The sequence below is a fragment of the Lutra lutra genome, chromosome 11 (assembly GCF_902655055.1).
Source record: "Lutra lutra chromosome 11, mLutLut1.2, whole genome shotgun sequence".
NCBI classification, from domain to species: Eukaryota; Metazoa; Chordata; class Mammalia; order Carnivora; family Mustelidae; genus Lutra; species Lutra lutra.
This window is the reverse complement of record NC_062288.1, coordinates 84858531-84875170: the sequence shown is the minus strand read 5'-3', so window position 1 is coordinate 84875170 and position 16640 is coordinate 84858531. Positions and strand designations below refer to the sequence as shown.

Below are 16640 nucleotides of genomic sequence, written 5' to 3'. Positions count from 1 at the left end.
CCACCAGGCTGCCAGGCCAGAGGGGCCGGCTGGGGAGGTGGGGGTGGGTAGGGCGGCTGCCCTTCTCTAGCTGGGAGACTGCTCAATTACACAAAGGATCCTTTCAGAGTTACTGGCTGGCAGGGCTCCTAACAGACTCCCCCTCCCCCCATGGTTTGTGCACCGAATACAAATCAAGCAGCCTCACGGGGCTGCCACACAAACTGGCCCTAGTCACAGAGAGAGTGATCCAGAATGAGGGCTCCTCCCAGCCAGGCTGCCAGTGTCCAGATATTGTGATAGAAGGCTTCCAGATCCCCAGCTTGTCACCCCACAAAAGCTGGGGCTTTAGCACCCCAGCCATTTCAGTCTGCTGTCCCTCAGAGAAACAGTGTAAAGTAGACCAACGTGACAGGCTCCCCCGGAGCATACTACTTAGCATTCCCAGCTGGAAGCGAGGCAAAAACTGAGAAAGCAGGGTTCATAGCCAGGGGGCGGTATTCTGAGGTAAAGGGGCTTACGTTTCAAGGTAGTCATGTTACCCTTGAGTATAAACAAACAGATCTATCAGTTCGGGCCAAATTCAACTGTGTGTGAGAGGCAGTAAAAGAAAGAGAGAGAATAGAATATGAGCAGACCAACTGACCAACCAACCGAGGAATTCTAATTCTCTCTAAATTTGTTAGAGGAATGGAGGGTGCTAGCTTCTTTATTCCATGTGCATCCACCCCAAATTCCTCTAGATACAAAGGTGATTCCCACCGGAAGCATTTGCAGATAGAACTCCCGTTTAAAAACATGGATAAAAGAACAGGCTGGAGGTTGGGGAGATGGAACTCCTGAAGAGGCTCACACCACAATGAGAAAGGATGCAGCAGCCTCCAGGAACCTGGGTGTCAGCCAACCTACCCATCAGTCCTTTGATGACTCATGGGGAAGCCAGTGGTGTGAGCTCCGGGCTGGTCTCCTGGTGTTCCCAATGCTACACTCCCCTTCATTTCGAAGGGTAAAGAGCCTGTCCCTCTGTTCAAGGATGGGGGCAGGGGGTGGCACAGTGAGGATGGTCAGTCACAATATCAACTAACAGACTAAATTCAAGCCCACATTTCTGTTAGAGTCCCTCCAATTCTACCCCTGAAGCTCCTTAGATAGGATCAAATGAACCCACATTACGGGCCACAGCAACTGGAACTAGGAAAACTCTAGCCATGGATGAAGCTAGCAGCATGAAACTGGAAACAATGCACCAGTTGTGTGAGGCAGCTTGATGGCCACACACGCTGACCCATAAAGAAACTGAACAGCAGATCGAGAAGGCTGGCAGAGAGGAGGCAGTGCCCAAATGGCACTGTTCTATAAACCAAGGGGATTAGAGTGGCTTGGAGGCCACACAAGAGATTCAAGAAGAAAATGCTGGAAAGGACACAACAGGTTTCAAGCCAAACTCAACCAACTGAAACAGCGAACGTTCCAAACTGAGCATACTTCTTAAATTCAGTCAGAAATTCCCCAGCGTAAGCATAAAAAGTATGTTCTCATCTCGTCCACACTTTCTAAACTAAGTTTTCCCCTGGAGCAGTGAGCTGCTCTGTAAGGGGCCCTAGAACAGTCCCGGGAGGTTAGCTCAAAGCCAAGGGACTGGAAAAAAAAAAAAAAATTCTGTGACACACCCATAGTTGGGGAAAACGGAGTCGCAACGTGAAGAAACATGTTCCCTCAAGGCAAAAGGGAAAGGAAATCAACGACAAAGCTGGAGAGGGACCCAGGGGGCCTGGGCTCCCAGTCAGGCTCACCGCACAGCTGTTTTTGCATCATCTCCGCCTGAGTGCTTTAAATTAAGAGTTTGTTGATGGAATTGTTTGTTCTTTAGTCATGCAGAATTTGAGGACTGACAGCTAATAGAGATGAGGACCCTGGACACAGGCTCTGGGCTCCTCTCATTGCCCAGCTGGATGCCCACCGACTGTGCTACAGCACAGGCACTCAGTGGGATATTTATAGCTGCCTTTAAATTTACCCAGCTCTCCATAAAGAGAGGTAATGGGGCGCCCTTTACTGCTGCTAGTGGTGATTGTCCTAACATTCTTTAATTAGCAAAAAGCGTTGGCACAGCCACTTTCAAAGCATTTGATCTTACTGTCCTGGTGTTCCCTATTTCAGGCTCAACAGCCCCCACTCCCTTTGGAGAAAATGCACTTTAGCAAATTTGAAAATGACAGGCACATGCGTATCTGAGCATAGTCAAGTGTATCCGTGCACCCATCCTCAATCTTCTGCCCAGGCCTAACACAGCGCAACTGCCAAGAATTCATGAGCCTCTCTAACTCCACACAACTCTCACCCATGAATCTGTCACCAAGGGGTGAGGAATTCTAAAAATTGAGGACTGGGGAAACCTCAAGGTCACTAGGATACTCCTCAATTTTCCCGACATAAAACAAAACAAGACCAAACCCTGGCGATTCTTCATCTATCTTTGCAAAGATTTATAGAGCAGGGCTTAGGCTGTTGATATATGGCTAGGGAGGCCTGAGCTCTTATTCACATAGGCTTGAGAATCCTTCCCTTTCCTCTGAAATAATTCACTACTATGATCGAGGTATTGGACACAAGATGGGAAGGGCCTCTGCTTTCATGGGGATGTGTAATAAATAAGCGAACAAACAGATAAACAAGATCATTTCAGATAATGGTAAAATAAAACGAGAAAATAAAACCCTTAGCATAATGTGACTGTGAGTGCTGGGACTATTTTAAGACAAGGCAGTCATGGAAAGTCTCTCCGGAGAACCTGTTCCGGAGAAGCCAACCACCTGAAGAGTAGGGGAAGAACACTCCAGGGGGGAGGGCAGAGCAAAGACCCTAATGGGGAGAACAGGCTTAGAGTATCCTAAGAGAAGGAAGAACAGTAGTGCTGAAGCATAGGAAATGAGGAAGATGATAAAAATACGAGGGTTAAGGTGCAGGCAAGGCAAGGATGGCTTAGGGCCTGTGGTCCACGGTAAGCAGTTTGGTTATTATTTCCATTGTGAAGGGAAGACACAGGAGCATTTTAAGCAAATCAGTAACACTCTGATAGAATGTCACACAGAGCACTTGGGCGGCTGTGGAGAACACAGTGTGGAGGGCAAGAGTAAAAAGCGATGTCTTTAGTAGGTAGATTTCTTAGTTTTGAAGAAACGTTCTGTGATCATCTAGGAACGTTTACATTAGGGGAAGCTGGGAGAAGGGTATATCAGCACTCTTTCTGACCTGTAAGTCAAGAAGGATCTTAAAAAAAAAAATTAATTGATAAGAACAACAAAAACCACCTTCTTATTGTTAATGTAGAACTAAAAGGTCTAAATTAGGTATGCTACCAAGAACAGGTAAGTCTGGGGAGTGAGGGGGAGAGGAAAAAAGGATTATCTCAATAATTGATTCGGGATAAATTATTTCATTTCTACGCTAGTTTCCATATGAGGAAATAAGAGCTGCTAAGATAGACTGTGTTCTCCCCTACTTCCTTCTGGTCCAGTAATAGCACACAGTAGCTACAGTTACTAATCCTACTTCATACACGAAGAATTCGAGCCATACGCAGTATGCAAGAGGCAGAAGCAGGACTTGAACCTAGGCGTCTAACTCCAGAATACTGTCATAACCACCACTACAATGCCCACCAGTGCACGTGCAAGCACACACACACCCCGCCTCTTTCTCTCAAGCTCCAAACTCTCCTGTAAGAGTCAGTTTGGGGGAAAAACTTGTTTGGGCTTCTCCCAACCAAAAAGTGAACCCATTTATACACACCTGGCAAATCTGTCCATGAAAAGGTTAACTGCAGGCAGGGACCCCTACCTAAGGATCAATTTTACAGTGGTGATACGTGAAAAGCCATTCTATGCATAACTCCCAGTCCCATACCCATACCTGCTGGACTCTGACCTAAAGGCATCTTTTAATCTTCAACAAGCAGGATGTTCACCATTTATGTGAGACAGTTACACATGAGCCAGATTTTGTAGTAATGTCAAAAGGTACTTCTAGTATTACTGGTAAATGCTTAAATGTCCTAAGATCTTTGGGACAAAATCTAGAGGCCAGATAAAGAAAGAGTGAGCAAATTACCAAGACAAGGAATCAGGAGAAGCATAAAGTAAACAACAGGACGCACATGCCTTAAGTCTGTCTGGTTGGCCTGCCCCCTCCACTTGGTTCAGATGCTCTGTCCTAACTGTGGAGCTGACCAAGGGACCCCCTCCCTTCCCCGTGGCCGCCCAGCTCATGTGGCGCCCCTCTACTCCTCAGCACAGGTGTGTGGGGGAGCCACACTACAGGTTGTCAGATGTACCCTTCTCTTCCTCTGCCTCTTAAGCAGCAGCTCACAGTGGTTTGGAAGGTGGGTACTGGACAGATCTGAGACTGAAACCTGACTCAGTCACTGTCGTAAGCTGAATGAACCCCCAGAAAAATACGTCCACATCCTAATCCCCAGATTTGTGACTATTACCCTATTTGGAAAAAGGGTCTTTGCAGATATAATTAAGGATCCTGTGATGAGATCATCCTGGATTGCCCAGGTCAGCTCTAAATCTAATGATAAGTATCCTTATAAGTCACAAAGCAGAGAGAGAGGGAGAGAGAGAGAGAGAGAGAGAGAGAGAATAGTAAGAGTCAACATGACCACACAGGCAGAGATCGAAGTGATGCAGCCACAGTCAAGGGATGTGACTGTCACCAGAAGCTGGAAGAGGCAAAGAACAGATTCTCCCCTAGGGCCCTTGGAGGGAGCATGGCCTTGCCAGATTTTGTGATTTTAGCCTCCAGAACCGTGAGATAATACATTACTTATGTTTCAAGCCACCAAATATTTGGTAATCTGTTATGACAGCCTCAAGAAACTACCACAGTCACTTACTAGTTCTGTGACCCTGAAAAAGTGGCTCAAATTCATCTGCAAAATGGGGAGTCTAATGATACCCACCGTATGAAAGCAGTGAGGATTACATGTGTAAGAACTCCCAAGTAAAATCCGCTGTTCACATCACTACTGTTACTGCCATACAAAAGGAGTTAAAGAGAAGGCCAGAATACAAGAGCCTGTAGTGGGCCAGTGCACCCGCAGAGGTGAACATTTCTAAGGCTTCTGGCTGGACCTCTGGTGTGTTTGAACACACAGGAGGTTGTGGCTAAAATGGGCACCAAACCGACTATTCCAAAAGAGGAGACCGTGGGGGGCATTGGGAGGTTTCTCCCTTCACTCAGGCCTGGCAGCCCACAAAGAAACTGTAAGCCCTAGGAAACTAGCCTCAGGAGAGGGAAAGGCCCTTCCATTCTAGAGTTTTTTCTGCCATTCTTATTAAGCATCTTGTCTCTTCTTTGCCAAGGTTTTTGCAAATTGCTCTGGATGGGACCTGCTGAGAAAGTGCTTTTTTGTCTACTTCCTTCTGACTTCCTTGAAGACCAGAGTTCTTGGGGGAAAAGAAAAGTGGATTCTGAGGGCGTGTGGAAGAGTGGGTCCTTCTAGAACAATTGTGTCACCTTGACTCATTGGGCTCAAGGACTAAAATCCATTTCCTTTATGACTGTGTGCAGTAACAGCACAGCCACGGCTTTGCTAAAGGAAAGAAAACAGCCAAGAAAACAAATATTTACTATTATTTTGCAATGGCAACCTTATCCACTAAAGACTTCGTGACTTGCTCACCCTGCAGGGGGAGTTGCATACATGGGGGAGAGGGAGAGATGCAAACGCAAGGGGGCTCGGGCACACATGATGTGTTCACTGCCTTGGGTAAGAGGTGACCATTTCCATACACATGGTTTCTTATACTGTTCTGTTGCTGCTAATTCACCAATCAACTGATGTCTTTCCTTCATTTGTGGAGGATAATTTCCATACAATTTTTTCTCTTCCTTTCTTTCTGTTTTCTGAAACCATTTTCTTCCTTTGCTCAAATGGAATAAAAAGTACAAAAATGGAAAAGATGCTTGAGTAGGATTTGGCAGCCCAACGGTACTGAAAATGGGAATGAGAGGTTCAGAGCATCTGTGATCTTCTACTGATGGACCTATCATAAGGGACCCAAAAGCCTATTGGGAGGCCAAGATAGTAGCCTGCCGAAGATTGCTCACTCCTGGCAAACCCTATGAGGCATTGTGGACATCTAGTGGCTGCTCGGGATAATGGCTCAGGGATGCATGTCAGGGTGCCAAGTAGTCTAGCTCTGGGCTTTACCATGAGCCCAATTACCCTGGCTGAGTGAGGTAGTCCTGGGTCCCCTTAGAGTGAGTTCCCTGGGGGTCCACTGAGTGAGGTAGTCCTGGGTCCCCTTAGAGTGAGTTCCCTGGGGGTCCATTTCTTTTTCTTCTTATTAGGATTCCAAAGTCACTCAGAATGGCAGTCTGGTTCTATCGAAGACCCATCTTGATCCCAGTCCAACAAAGTATAATGACAGAACCTGTATGTAAGACCACAGAAGACAGGCATTTGGAAATATCTTCAAGCCCCAGGCTTCAATGCTAATACACTGTCGGATGTATCTGACTGACGGATGGAGCTCAGAAATGACAGACTCTGATGTTAGTCAATCATGTGGCTTTAGGCAAGTCACTACGCTTCTCTGAACTTTATTAATGACAATAATGAGAGGTCGAGTCCAGATGATCTCCAAGACACCTTTAACTTTTAACATTCTGTGATCTATCAGCCTTTTTAGTAGCCGGGAAAATAAAGTGTGATCTACTCTGCTCTGGCACTGTGATCTCTAGATTAAACTAAAGGAAGCACTCTCTTCCACTGTGTGGCTCATTTCCAAGTCTTGGCTATCATCCCAATGGATCAACCTTCTTCACAGATCTATGTATCTGAGAAGAGGTGGGAACCAGGGATTATGAGACTTGGTGGGAATATTCTAGTATATTTCCTTCAGATGAAGAAACCAATGTTTGGGGCTGTTTTAAGATCTGTAACAGTGGCAGAAAGGAGAGTAGAACTCAGGTATCCCAACTTTAGGGCAGGTACCAAGTTGCGGACAAAAGCCTTGCCTCATCAGTGGCTGGCTTCTTCAGTTCTCTCTGGCTTTGTCACAGCAGTCTCTCTGTGTGAAATCACAAGTGACAACATTCTCAACCCAGCGTTTCTTCCTTCTCTTCGTCTCAAAGTTGAAGCCTTCCTCTTCTCTCTGTTTCCAGGTTGCACCACTCCAAATCAAGGGAGCTATCAGAACCTGGGGCTGTCAAGAGCAACGGATGATGGCCAGATGACATTCAGGTCACAGGGTTAGAGGTTTCGGAGCTGCTCTCGGTTAAGAGGCTGTGCGCCCCCATGGCTCCAGAGCGGCCTCAGTCTAGCCCACAGCCTCTATGGTATGCTCTCAGCTCAGCTGGCCTAAGGAGGGCAAAGCAGCCCCATCAAGAACTCCACGTGCTGCACTAAGCTTGGGCATATTCATGGTCATCCATCACTCACAAATATTTACTGGGAGACAACCTCATTACTAAGTACTGGTTTGACCCAAGGCAGCCCACCCTTCCATCCACTTACACAGCATGGGGCCACCACCTTTCATTTGCAGTGCCCAGAGTGAACAGATGGGGTCTGAGTTTGCCTGCACTGTCAGGAAATAGTCTGGGCAGAGCCCCTCTTTCGCCTGAGGAGGTAAAGGGAGTCATATTCCAGAGTGCCATTAGTCCCTGGCCCGGGCGCCCTCTGGCATCCTACCAGCTCGATGCCAGCTTTGGAAAGGACGGGAACCATTTACTGGTGGGCTTCTGATTCTCCTGCCCAGATCCCTGTCAGGACTGGATTTACATTCCCTGGTCTGTAAGCTGGTAGGGTCCTGCTTGAAGCTGATGATATACAGATGGGGCTTTACAAGAAAGCAAAAGGAGCCACCAAAGAGCCCAGATGAAGCCTAGTATCAGGGTCTGACTCACCTCCACTTCTCTCATTCTTTCTCTTGACTAGTCACTGGGAGTAAAACAAATTGAAAGATGTATTTTCTCAGCCCTTTCTCTCCCACCCTCTGTTCTATTTCTCACATACCCTTCACTGAATTTTTTCTTATACAGCCACCCCACCCCCTCTTCTGTCATTTACTTTCTGCAACGTAGACACAACACTTCTGCTAGTGATGAAAACACCGGGCTCAGGGTTAGAGGACTGGATTGAAATGCTGGCTCTGTTGTTTTGTGGATGTATGACTTTGAGTGTATTATTTGCCTGCCCAAGATCAGGACCTCCACCTGTAAAATGGAGGCAACTATGGCAATTACGTCACTGGAGAAACAAAGATTAAACAAGGGTACAGAAAGATCTCTCTCTCTCTCTCTATCCAACCATCTATTCTTACTATAGTGGAGAGCAGTAGTAGATAAACATCCTAGTAAATGACTTTTGAGGTGGATAAGTGAAACCAGAATTCTCATCGACTGGGAGCAAACTGGAGAATTACTCCAAGCCCAAGTTTCTACACATCCGGTACCTGCCAGGGTTCAAATCTTGGCTCTGCCACTTACTGTGTAATTTTAGGCAACATATTAACTATTAAAGTTGTTACTATTTTACTGCAAATGCATGATCAAAAGGTCTTGGTAATCAATGGGGAATCTAGCTTGCTTTCAGTAGATCTGTTTCTAGGAATTCAAGAATTCCCTGGCATATTTAAGGGCATATTCCCTAAACCAGGTTACTGGGCAGCAGACAATCCTGAGATACCGGCAGGGGTAGAATGCTGAGAGCTGGGAAATCCACGACCTCCTCATTCTTTGGCATTAGCCCACATGCAGGAGATGGGGGTTTAGCTAAGGAGCAAGCTTGTCAAGGTGGAGGGGGGGGCACAAGGGAGGAGAGTCTGGAGGCAGTTCCCCCCCCCCCCCAAAGAAGCAATACTAAACCAATGCCATATTCTAGGGCTTTCCCAGGGCTTAGCCACAGATGGCTCCACCCCCACCAGGCAAGAGAAAAGGGCAGTCTTTTTCAGGGGGAAAAGGCTGACCTAGTCCTGCTCTCCTGCACCAGTCTGTCCAATGCCCCAAGGTGTCTCTTCCCCAGAAGTGGGAGCAGGTTGTTAGGCAGTTCTTCTCAGGGAGATCCAGCAACAAAGAGGAGCCAGTGAAGCCCTGGGGTAGAAGGCTTTAAGACCCACCCCTCTCCATTCAGCCGGCTTGGGGAGGGGAAAGGGCGACCCAGGACTGCGAGGTAAAAATAGTGAGAAGTGTTGGCTGAGGCTCCGTGAGTGAACGGGTTCTCCCGTGGTTTCGCGGAGTTCATCTCAATCCTTCCTGCCGGCTGCTGTGCTGTCCCAGGTCGTTATTGCCCGGGTTCCTCGCACTTGGTATTTCCTTCCACCTTCTGCCCTCCCTGCAACCCTCATTAAGAAAACTATCATTTCAAAGTTACAGCCGAGGAGGGGTGAGGAAATTTGCAATGGAAGGGGCAGGACAAAGAGGCACCCGTGCAGTAGCACGGGGCGGGCCGCGGAGCCCAGGCTCTCGGTCCTCTGGCTCCAAGCGGCCCCAGCCACCCCCGCGTCCCCACTGTGCAGCTCCGAACTCCGCGTATGCTGCCCGGGCCGCGCGGCCAGGCACCCCGTCAGCAGTCGGTGGGGGTGAGAATGACGCGGTCCGGGCGGGAGGCCGGCCAACTGCAGCAGCCCCGCCGCGCCGCCCGCTTCCCGGCCCCCTGAGCCCACCGCGTCGGGAGCCGGAGGGGGCCCGGCGCCCGGGGGCGGGGCACGGGCCGCGGTCTCTCCCGCCGCAGCCCCGCCGCTCCAGCCTATCAGCGGCCACCCGGCGGCTCCCTCGGCTGGACCAAAATAGCTGCGAACGCCTGCGACTTGCGCGCGGCCTCTCACTTGACGCTCACTCCGGCTCGCTCGCCCGCTCCGCTCCGCTCCGCTCCGCTCCGCTCGTCTAGAGGGGGCGGGGAGGAAGCGCCGGGGAGGGGGGTGGGGGGTGGGGGAGAGAGAGGAAGGAGGAAGGAAGGGAGGGAGGAAGGAAGGAAGGAAGGGAGGGAGGGAGGGAGGGAGTCGGACGGAGGCGCGGAGCTCGGGGCTGCGCGGCGCGGCGCTGGAAGGCGCCGGCGTTAACCCCTCGAGGGCAGGCAGCGGAGGGGGAGCGGTGTTCATACATAAGAGCACTGCATCACGCTAATCTTCTCCCCAGAACAGTATGCGTCAGCAGTACATTCACGTTCTGACTGAAGGACAAAAGGATGAGAGAGCAGTCTGCGTGGCTGCTGCCTGCAACACCGCGAGCCCGGCGCGAGGAGGAGACGGTGGGCGCCGAGCGCAGGGGCCCCGCTGCTGCCGCCGCCGCCGCCGCTAGCGAGCGCGGACCATGTTCTCGGGCTCCGGAGCGTTCCCCGCAGCCGCGACCCCCGCTGCTCACGCCACCGCCGTCGCCGCCGCCGCCGCCAGCGCTCGGGCCGCTGCAGCAGTCCGCGGGCGGCGCAGCCACTGAAGGCGCCGCGAGCCAAAGCCCGGAACTCGCTGCCTCCGCACAAAGCCAGAGCCGGCGGCGCGCCGGGGGCCCGGCTGCGGCGGGCGGCGGCGGGCGGTTGCGCGCCACCGGGGGCTGAGGCCGCCGCCGCCGCCGCCGCCGCCGGACCCGCGCCCGCCCCCGGACTCCCTGAAGGGGCCTGCGGTACTGGCGCGACCCGGCCGCCGCGCGCTCCTCCGGCCGGCGGAGCCGGTCCCGGCACTGCCTCCACGCCGCTGACCCGCGGGGGCTGGACGAACTGCTGTTCCTCGCGCCGGCACGCGGCGGACTAGGAAACTAAGCCCGGTTTTGGTTCTTTTTAACCCTTCCGAGAAGAGGCAAGGAAAGAAGGGGGTGTGTGTCTGGGGAGGGCGAAGGAGCCTCGAACACCTCCTCTTAACTCTCGCAGCCCCGCGAGCGAACGACTGCACCAGCTGCCTCCGGCCGGGAGCCGCCGACACAAGGCGGGGGGGGGGGGGGGGCGGGCAGCGCGGCAGCAGCAGCAGCGAGCGAGTGCGGCCTGGGAGGCTTCGGGGCGCCCCCTCACCCCCGCCGGGCGGCAGCCGCGGGAGCGGGCTGGGGGCGCCGGAGGCACGCTCCGGCGATGAAGCGGCATCCCCCGCGGCTGGTGCGAGCCGGTGCCAGGGTCCAAGGACAAAGCAGGGAAGCGCTGGTGGCGCCGCTCCTCGGGCTGAGGGGGGGGCATGCACCTGCATAGCCCGCCGGGCCTTGGCTCTCCCCGGCTCGCCTCAACTCCGCCGCTCCGCCGTAGCCTGCTCGGGATTTACTAGAAGCCATTTTGTCTCCCCCACCCCTCCCCTCCCCACCCCTCCCCTCTGCCCTCCCCACCCCCTCGACTTCCCCCTTTTGTTAATTAAAACTAAGAAGTAAGAATGGCAACGACGTGGCCGGCTCCCGTGGAGAACGCTTAAGGACACCACGCCAATTCCTTCCTTCCGAGGTAGGTGACAGCGACTCACTGGGTGGGGATGGTTGCCACGGGGGAGAGAAAGTCGCCGCGTCCCGAGGGTTTGCCTTGAGGGGAGGCTGGAGACAGGGGCCACGCTTTAGTTGGGCATGATCTCCCCCCCCCCCCGCGCCCCCCGCTGGTCTGCTCCGTCTCTCTAATCGCCCCCTCCCCACCTCCTTCTCCAGATGGAAAGAGGAGCTCCTAGCTCATTTAAGCCGGGGTAGGGCTGGTTCTCCTTTCCGAGCCAAAATCCCAGGCGATGGTGAATTATGAACGTGCCACACCATGAAGCTCTTGTGGCAGGTAACTGTGCACCACACCTGGAATGCCGTCCTGCTCCCCGTAGTCTACCTCGCGGCGCAAGTGTGGATTCTGTGTGCAGCCATCGCCGCTGCCGCCTCCGCCGGGCCCCAGAACTGCCCATCCGTTTGCTCGTGCAGTAACCAGTTCAGCAAGGTGGTGTGCACCCGCCGGGGCCTCTCCGAGGTCCCTCAGGGTATCCCTTCCAACACCCGGTACCTCAACCTCATGGAAAACAACATCCAGATGATCCAGGCCGACACCTTCCGCCACCTCCACCACCTGGAGGTCCTGCAGCTGGGCAGGAACTCCATCCGGCAGATCGAGGTGGGGGCCTTCAACGGCCTGGCCAGCCTCAACACCCTGGAGCTGTTCGACAACTGGCTGACGGTCATCCCCAGTGGGGCCTTTGAGTACCTGTCCAAGCTGCGGGAGCTCTGGCTTCGCAACAACCCCATAGAAAGCATCCCCTCTTATGCCTTCAACCGCGTGCCCTCCCTCATGCGCCTGGACTTGGGGGAGCTCAAGAAGCTGGAGTATATCTCCGAGGGCGCTTTTGAGGGACTGTTCAACCTCAAGTACCTGAACTTGGGCATGTGCAACATTAAAGATATGCCCAATCTCACCCCCTTGGTGGGGCTGGAAGAGCTGGAGATGTCAGGCAACCACTTCCCTGAGATCAGGCCTGGCTCCTTCCATGGCCTAAGCTCCCTCAAGAAGCTGTGGGTCATGAACTCACAGGTCAGCCTGATTGAGCGAAATGCTTTTGATGGGCTGGCCTCGCTTGTGGAACTCAACTTGGCCCACAATAACCTCTCTTCTCTGCCCCATGACCTCTTCACCCCACTGAGGTACCTGGTGGAGTTGCACCTGCACCACAATCCTTGGAACTGCGATTGTGACATTCTGTGGCTAGCCTGGTGGCTTCGGGAGTACATACCCACCAATTCTACCTGCTGTGGCCGCTGTCACGCTCCCTTGCACATGCGGGGCCGCTACCTGGTGGAGGTGGATCAGGCCTCCTTCCAGTGCTCTGCCCCCTTCATCATGGATGCCCCGCGGGACCTCAACATCTCTGAGGGTCGGATGGCGGAACTTAAGTGTCGGACTCCCCCCATGTCCTCCGTGAAGTGGCTGCTGCCCAATGGGACAGTGCTCAGCCACGCCTCCCGCCACCCAAGGATCTCTGTCCTCAACGACGGCACCTTGAACTTTTCCCACGTGCTGCTCTCAGACACTGGGGTATACACATGCATGGTGACCAACGTGGCCGGTAACTCCAACGCCTCGGCCTACCTCAACGTGAGCACGGCCGAGCTCAACACCTCCAACTACAGCTTCTTCACCACTGTCACAGTGGAGACCACCGAGATCTCACCTGAGGATACAACGCGCAAGTACAAGCCTGTTCCTACTACGTCCACTGGTTATCAGCCGGCGTATACCACTTCTACCACGGTGCTCATCCAGACCACCCGTGTGCCCAAGCAGGTACCCGCGACAGACACCAATGATAAGATGCAGACCAGCCTGGATGAAGTCATGAAGACCACCAAGATCATCATTGGCTGCTTTGTGGCAGTGACTCTGCTAGCTGCCGCCATGTTGATTGTCTTCTATAAACTTCGCAAGCGGCACCAGCAGAGGAGTACGGTCACAGCCGCCCGGACAGTTGAGATTATCCAGGTGGATGAAGACATCCCAGCGGCAGCGTCTGCAGCGGCAACAGCAGCTCCATCCAGTGTATCAGGTGAGGGGGCAGTAGTGCTGCCCACAATTCATGACCATATTAACTACAACACCTACAAACCAGCACATGGGGCCCACTGGACAGAAAACAGCCTGGGGAACTCTCTGCACCCCACAGTCACCACAATCTCTGAACCTTATATAATTCAGACCCATACCAAGGACAAGGTACAGGAAACTCAAATATGACTCCCCCTCCCCCCAAAAACTTATAAAATGCAATAGAATGCACACACAAACACACACACATACACAAACACACACGAGACAGCAACTTTTGTACAGAGTGGGGAGAGACTTTTTCTTGTATATGCTTATATATTAAATCTATGGGCTGGTAAAAGAAACAGATTATATTAAAATTTAAAAACAAAAAATCAAAACAAAACTATTTTCTAACTTGTAAGTTCTATTTAAAGGGGGAGTGGGGTTCTTGGGAACGCTGTGGGGCTGAAGCCGCAAGTCAACTTGCTATGATGCCAGAAGGGATTTCTGATCTGAGGCTGAAACTGCTAAGCTAAGCTAAAACAAACATCCCTAAAGAGGCACGGGCTGCTGAGGGGTGGGGGGCAGGCTGCCATGTTTTAGAAGATGCTTCATAGCATACAGGACTACCCATTTCTATAGACACCTTTCTTAAGCTGAGAGCTGTCTTTGCAGATTTATCTTATTTTAAAAATTCAAAAAAAGCACCAAGAATTTGTACTGTGCCAAAATGTTGAGAGGCAATAATTTTTTTTCTTCAGAAGCCGAGGGGAAGATAGCTCTGTAACTGTGTTTTAAACAGGAAAACCACCAAAATTCAAATGACTCCCTAAAGGGGCTTAGTCTTCCCGTCTGTCCATGTGCACAAGTCCCCTGGGTTTGTGCACTGGGACACGCGTGTGCCCTGCCTGACAGCGCGCCTCGGGAAGGAGCAGAGAAGGCAGGGAGCTGGCGTAGCTCTCAGTCAAATGCTTTCACATTGCACCAGATTCCTGCAGATGGGTTTAACCCACTCTTTGTGGGGACATGTGTCTATTCAGGGTTTCCCTTGAGAGGGAGGAGGCCCCTGAAGGGGGTGCGGCAGCAGAGGGCGGTGGGAAGGGAGAGCAGCAGCAGAGAGAATGTATTCACAGGAGGCCATAAATTAGCATTGTGCCATGTCCACCTGTTGTTCCCGGTATCTGACAAATGATTGTAGACAATGATGGCATTTTATGATTTTTCATAAAGGTTTTGTTTGTTTTAAGGTGGAGAAGGAGGAGAGGCTGGGACTGGGGAGCTTGGGGGAGTGGAAGCTTTTCTCATGCTTGTGATTTGGTGACTATTCTAAATGCTGATTCATTAGGGATTATTACAGCTGATGTCAACTGGTTGTGATGATGGGGTGGGGACAGAACATAAGTGGACAGAGAAAAAGGGCACAGGCTCATTTAAAGTACAGTGAAGCCTTGACAGAACAGGATGGTTCACAAAAAAGATGTGAAATCCACAGTTAAAACAAGAGTGATACACATGCACACAAGAAGCGAGTTCTGTGAGGAGTCCTGTTGAACGTAGCGCAATGGGGGGAAGGCTTCCCTCTCCCAGGCCTTACCTCAGGAGGAGGTGGAGGAGAAAGGGTGGGTGTGGGTGGTGAAGGCAGAGATCTCTGTTATTCTGGTCCATTTAATGCTGTAACTTCTTTCATTTATTATTTTAGCTTTAAAAAGAAATAAAGGGTTCAGATTTGAAAGGGGTGGGATGGGTGGGTGGGGGGGAATGCCAACAAAAGAACACTGATTGTAATGTGAGAAAAGTGTATTTTTGTATTTTAATAAATATTGTTCAATTTTTAATTCAATGTCCCTAAAGGGTTAAATTGAATAAGATCATATAGGTTCTTACCAGCATCAACCAAGTCATTTCTATTTAAAGAAAACAAGGGGAGGGGAGGGGAGGGAGAGGTAAGGTGGGAGGGGAAGGCAATGTTAAAAATGCTAAAGCTGTCAACAATCTTTCCTTAGCTTAAATAAAAGCACCCCGATTCTAGTGCACCTTCCACCAGCTAAGTGTGTTAGTCCCTGGCTTTGTGGGGGTAGAACCAAATTCCTGATGCCCTGGAAAAGCAGGGGAAATGGGTCAGCCTCAGCTCCTGGGACCGGGCCAGAAGTTAAATGCCACCTCAGCAGAAGCTGCTGGTCAGGCAGCACCGGCTCTGCCCAGGGACCCTGGGGGACCTGGATTTAAGAGGTCTGCGGTAATGCTGTTTGGCTTAAATTTCCCACAGGCAATGTTCCTTCTGTTCTCTGGGTGCCAAATAGCCAAACATGTCTTGGTGGTGGTGGTGGGTGTCTGCCTCCTGACGCTTCCCAAGTGATGACGTCCAGGGAAGCTGCATGAACCGGGACCCTGCGTCTCTTCAGCGCTTTTATACTGATGCAGGGAATCAGCACTGAGTGGGTGTGAGCTCTCTGGCACTGAGCGGGCAGAGAGGCAGGCGGCACTTTGCAGCAGTTGGCTAAGAAAGGGCCAATTCTTCATCCCCTGGGTAGAGGTATGGGTAATTTCTGGGTACCGGGGTGTGTGGCAGCATGCGTGCATGGTGCACGTTTAGATACTGCCACTCACATTTCTGGGCTCCACATAAACGTTTCCCTCAGCCTCCCCTTTGCCACCCCACCCCCAACACAAGGAGAAAACTGCAGCAGAGTAAAGGGTGGGACTTGGCCAGGACCAGCTGGAAAGTCGAGAAAAGATCCCTTGCCCAGTGCCACAAGGCAACTCAGGCTGTTTAGGGCAGCTTCCTGGGGACACACTCAGGGGCAAGTGTGGTGAAAGCAGCTGCTTCAGGAACAGAGGGTGTGGGGCTGATTTCCTCCCGCCCCTCCTTTTGGATAGTCTGGGATTATACAGTGGCTCTGGAATGATCAAGTGTCTGTGGCTGAACCAGAGATCTGAGGGCAGGGGTACAGAAATGGTCCCAAAACATTCCTGCGGAAGAGTCGTAAAAACAAACGCATGTGTCCTGGGGGCTGAGCATATTGCCATCTTGGAATCTGAGGGAGAAGTGCTTTCTAGAAGGAACCTGAAAGGTGGGGGAGACTGAGAATATGGATCCTGGGAATAAGCTTCCTTAGAGCTGCAAGGGTAGCTCCCTTCCCCACTGGGTCCACTCCTCGACTTGGGCAGCGTTTCAGCATTTAGAGCAGCAAGC

The 16640-nt window shown here is 51.8% G+C and overlaps 2 protein-coding genes across 3 annotated transcripts in view; one reads left to right on the top strand and one right to left on the bottom strand.

Moving 5' to 3' along the window:
• The window catches only part of SND1 (staphylococcal nuclease and tudor domain containing 1), a 422576-nt gene that overhangs the window by 49364 nt on the left and 356572 nt on the right, over positions 1 to 16640 (bottom strand). The gene's annotated exons all lie outside the window — the stretch shown is intronic.
• Positions 10585 to 15177, top strand: LRRC4 (leucine rich repeat containing 4). The gene is made up of 2 exons (XM_047695930.1): positions 10585 to 11404; positions 11599 to 15177. Exon 2 carries the CDS (start codon positions 11699 to 11701, stop codon positions 13649 to 13651), a length of 1953 nt encoding a protein of 650 aa, XP_047551886.1. The 5' UTR covers positions 10585 to 11404; positions 11599 to 11698; the 3' UTR covers positions 13652 to 15177.

Bases quoted from the DNA above. Each gene is read 5' to 3' on its own strand.
- LRRC4 (XM_047695930.1), top strand. From the start codon at position 11,699: ATGAAGCTCTTGTGGCAGGTAACTGTGCACCACACCTGGAATGCCGTC.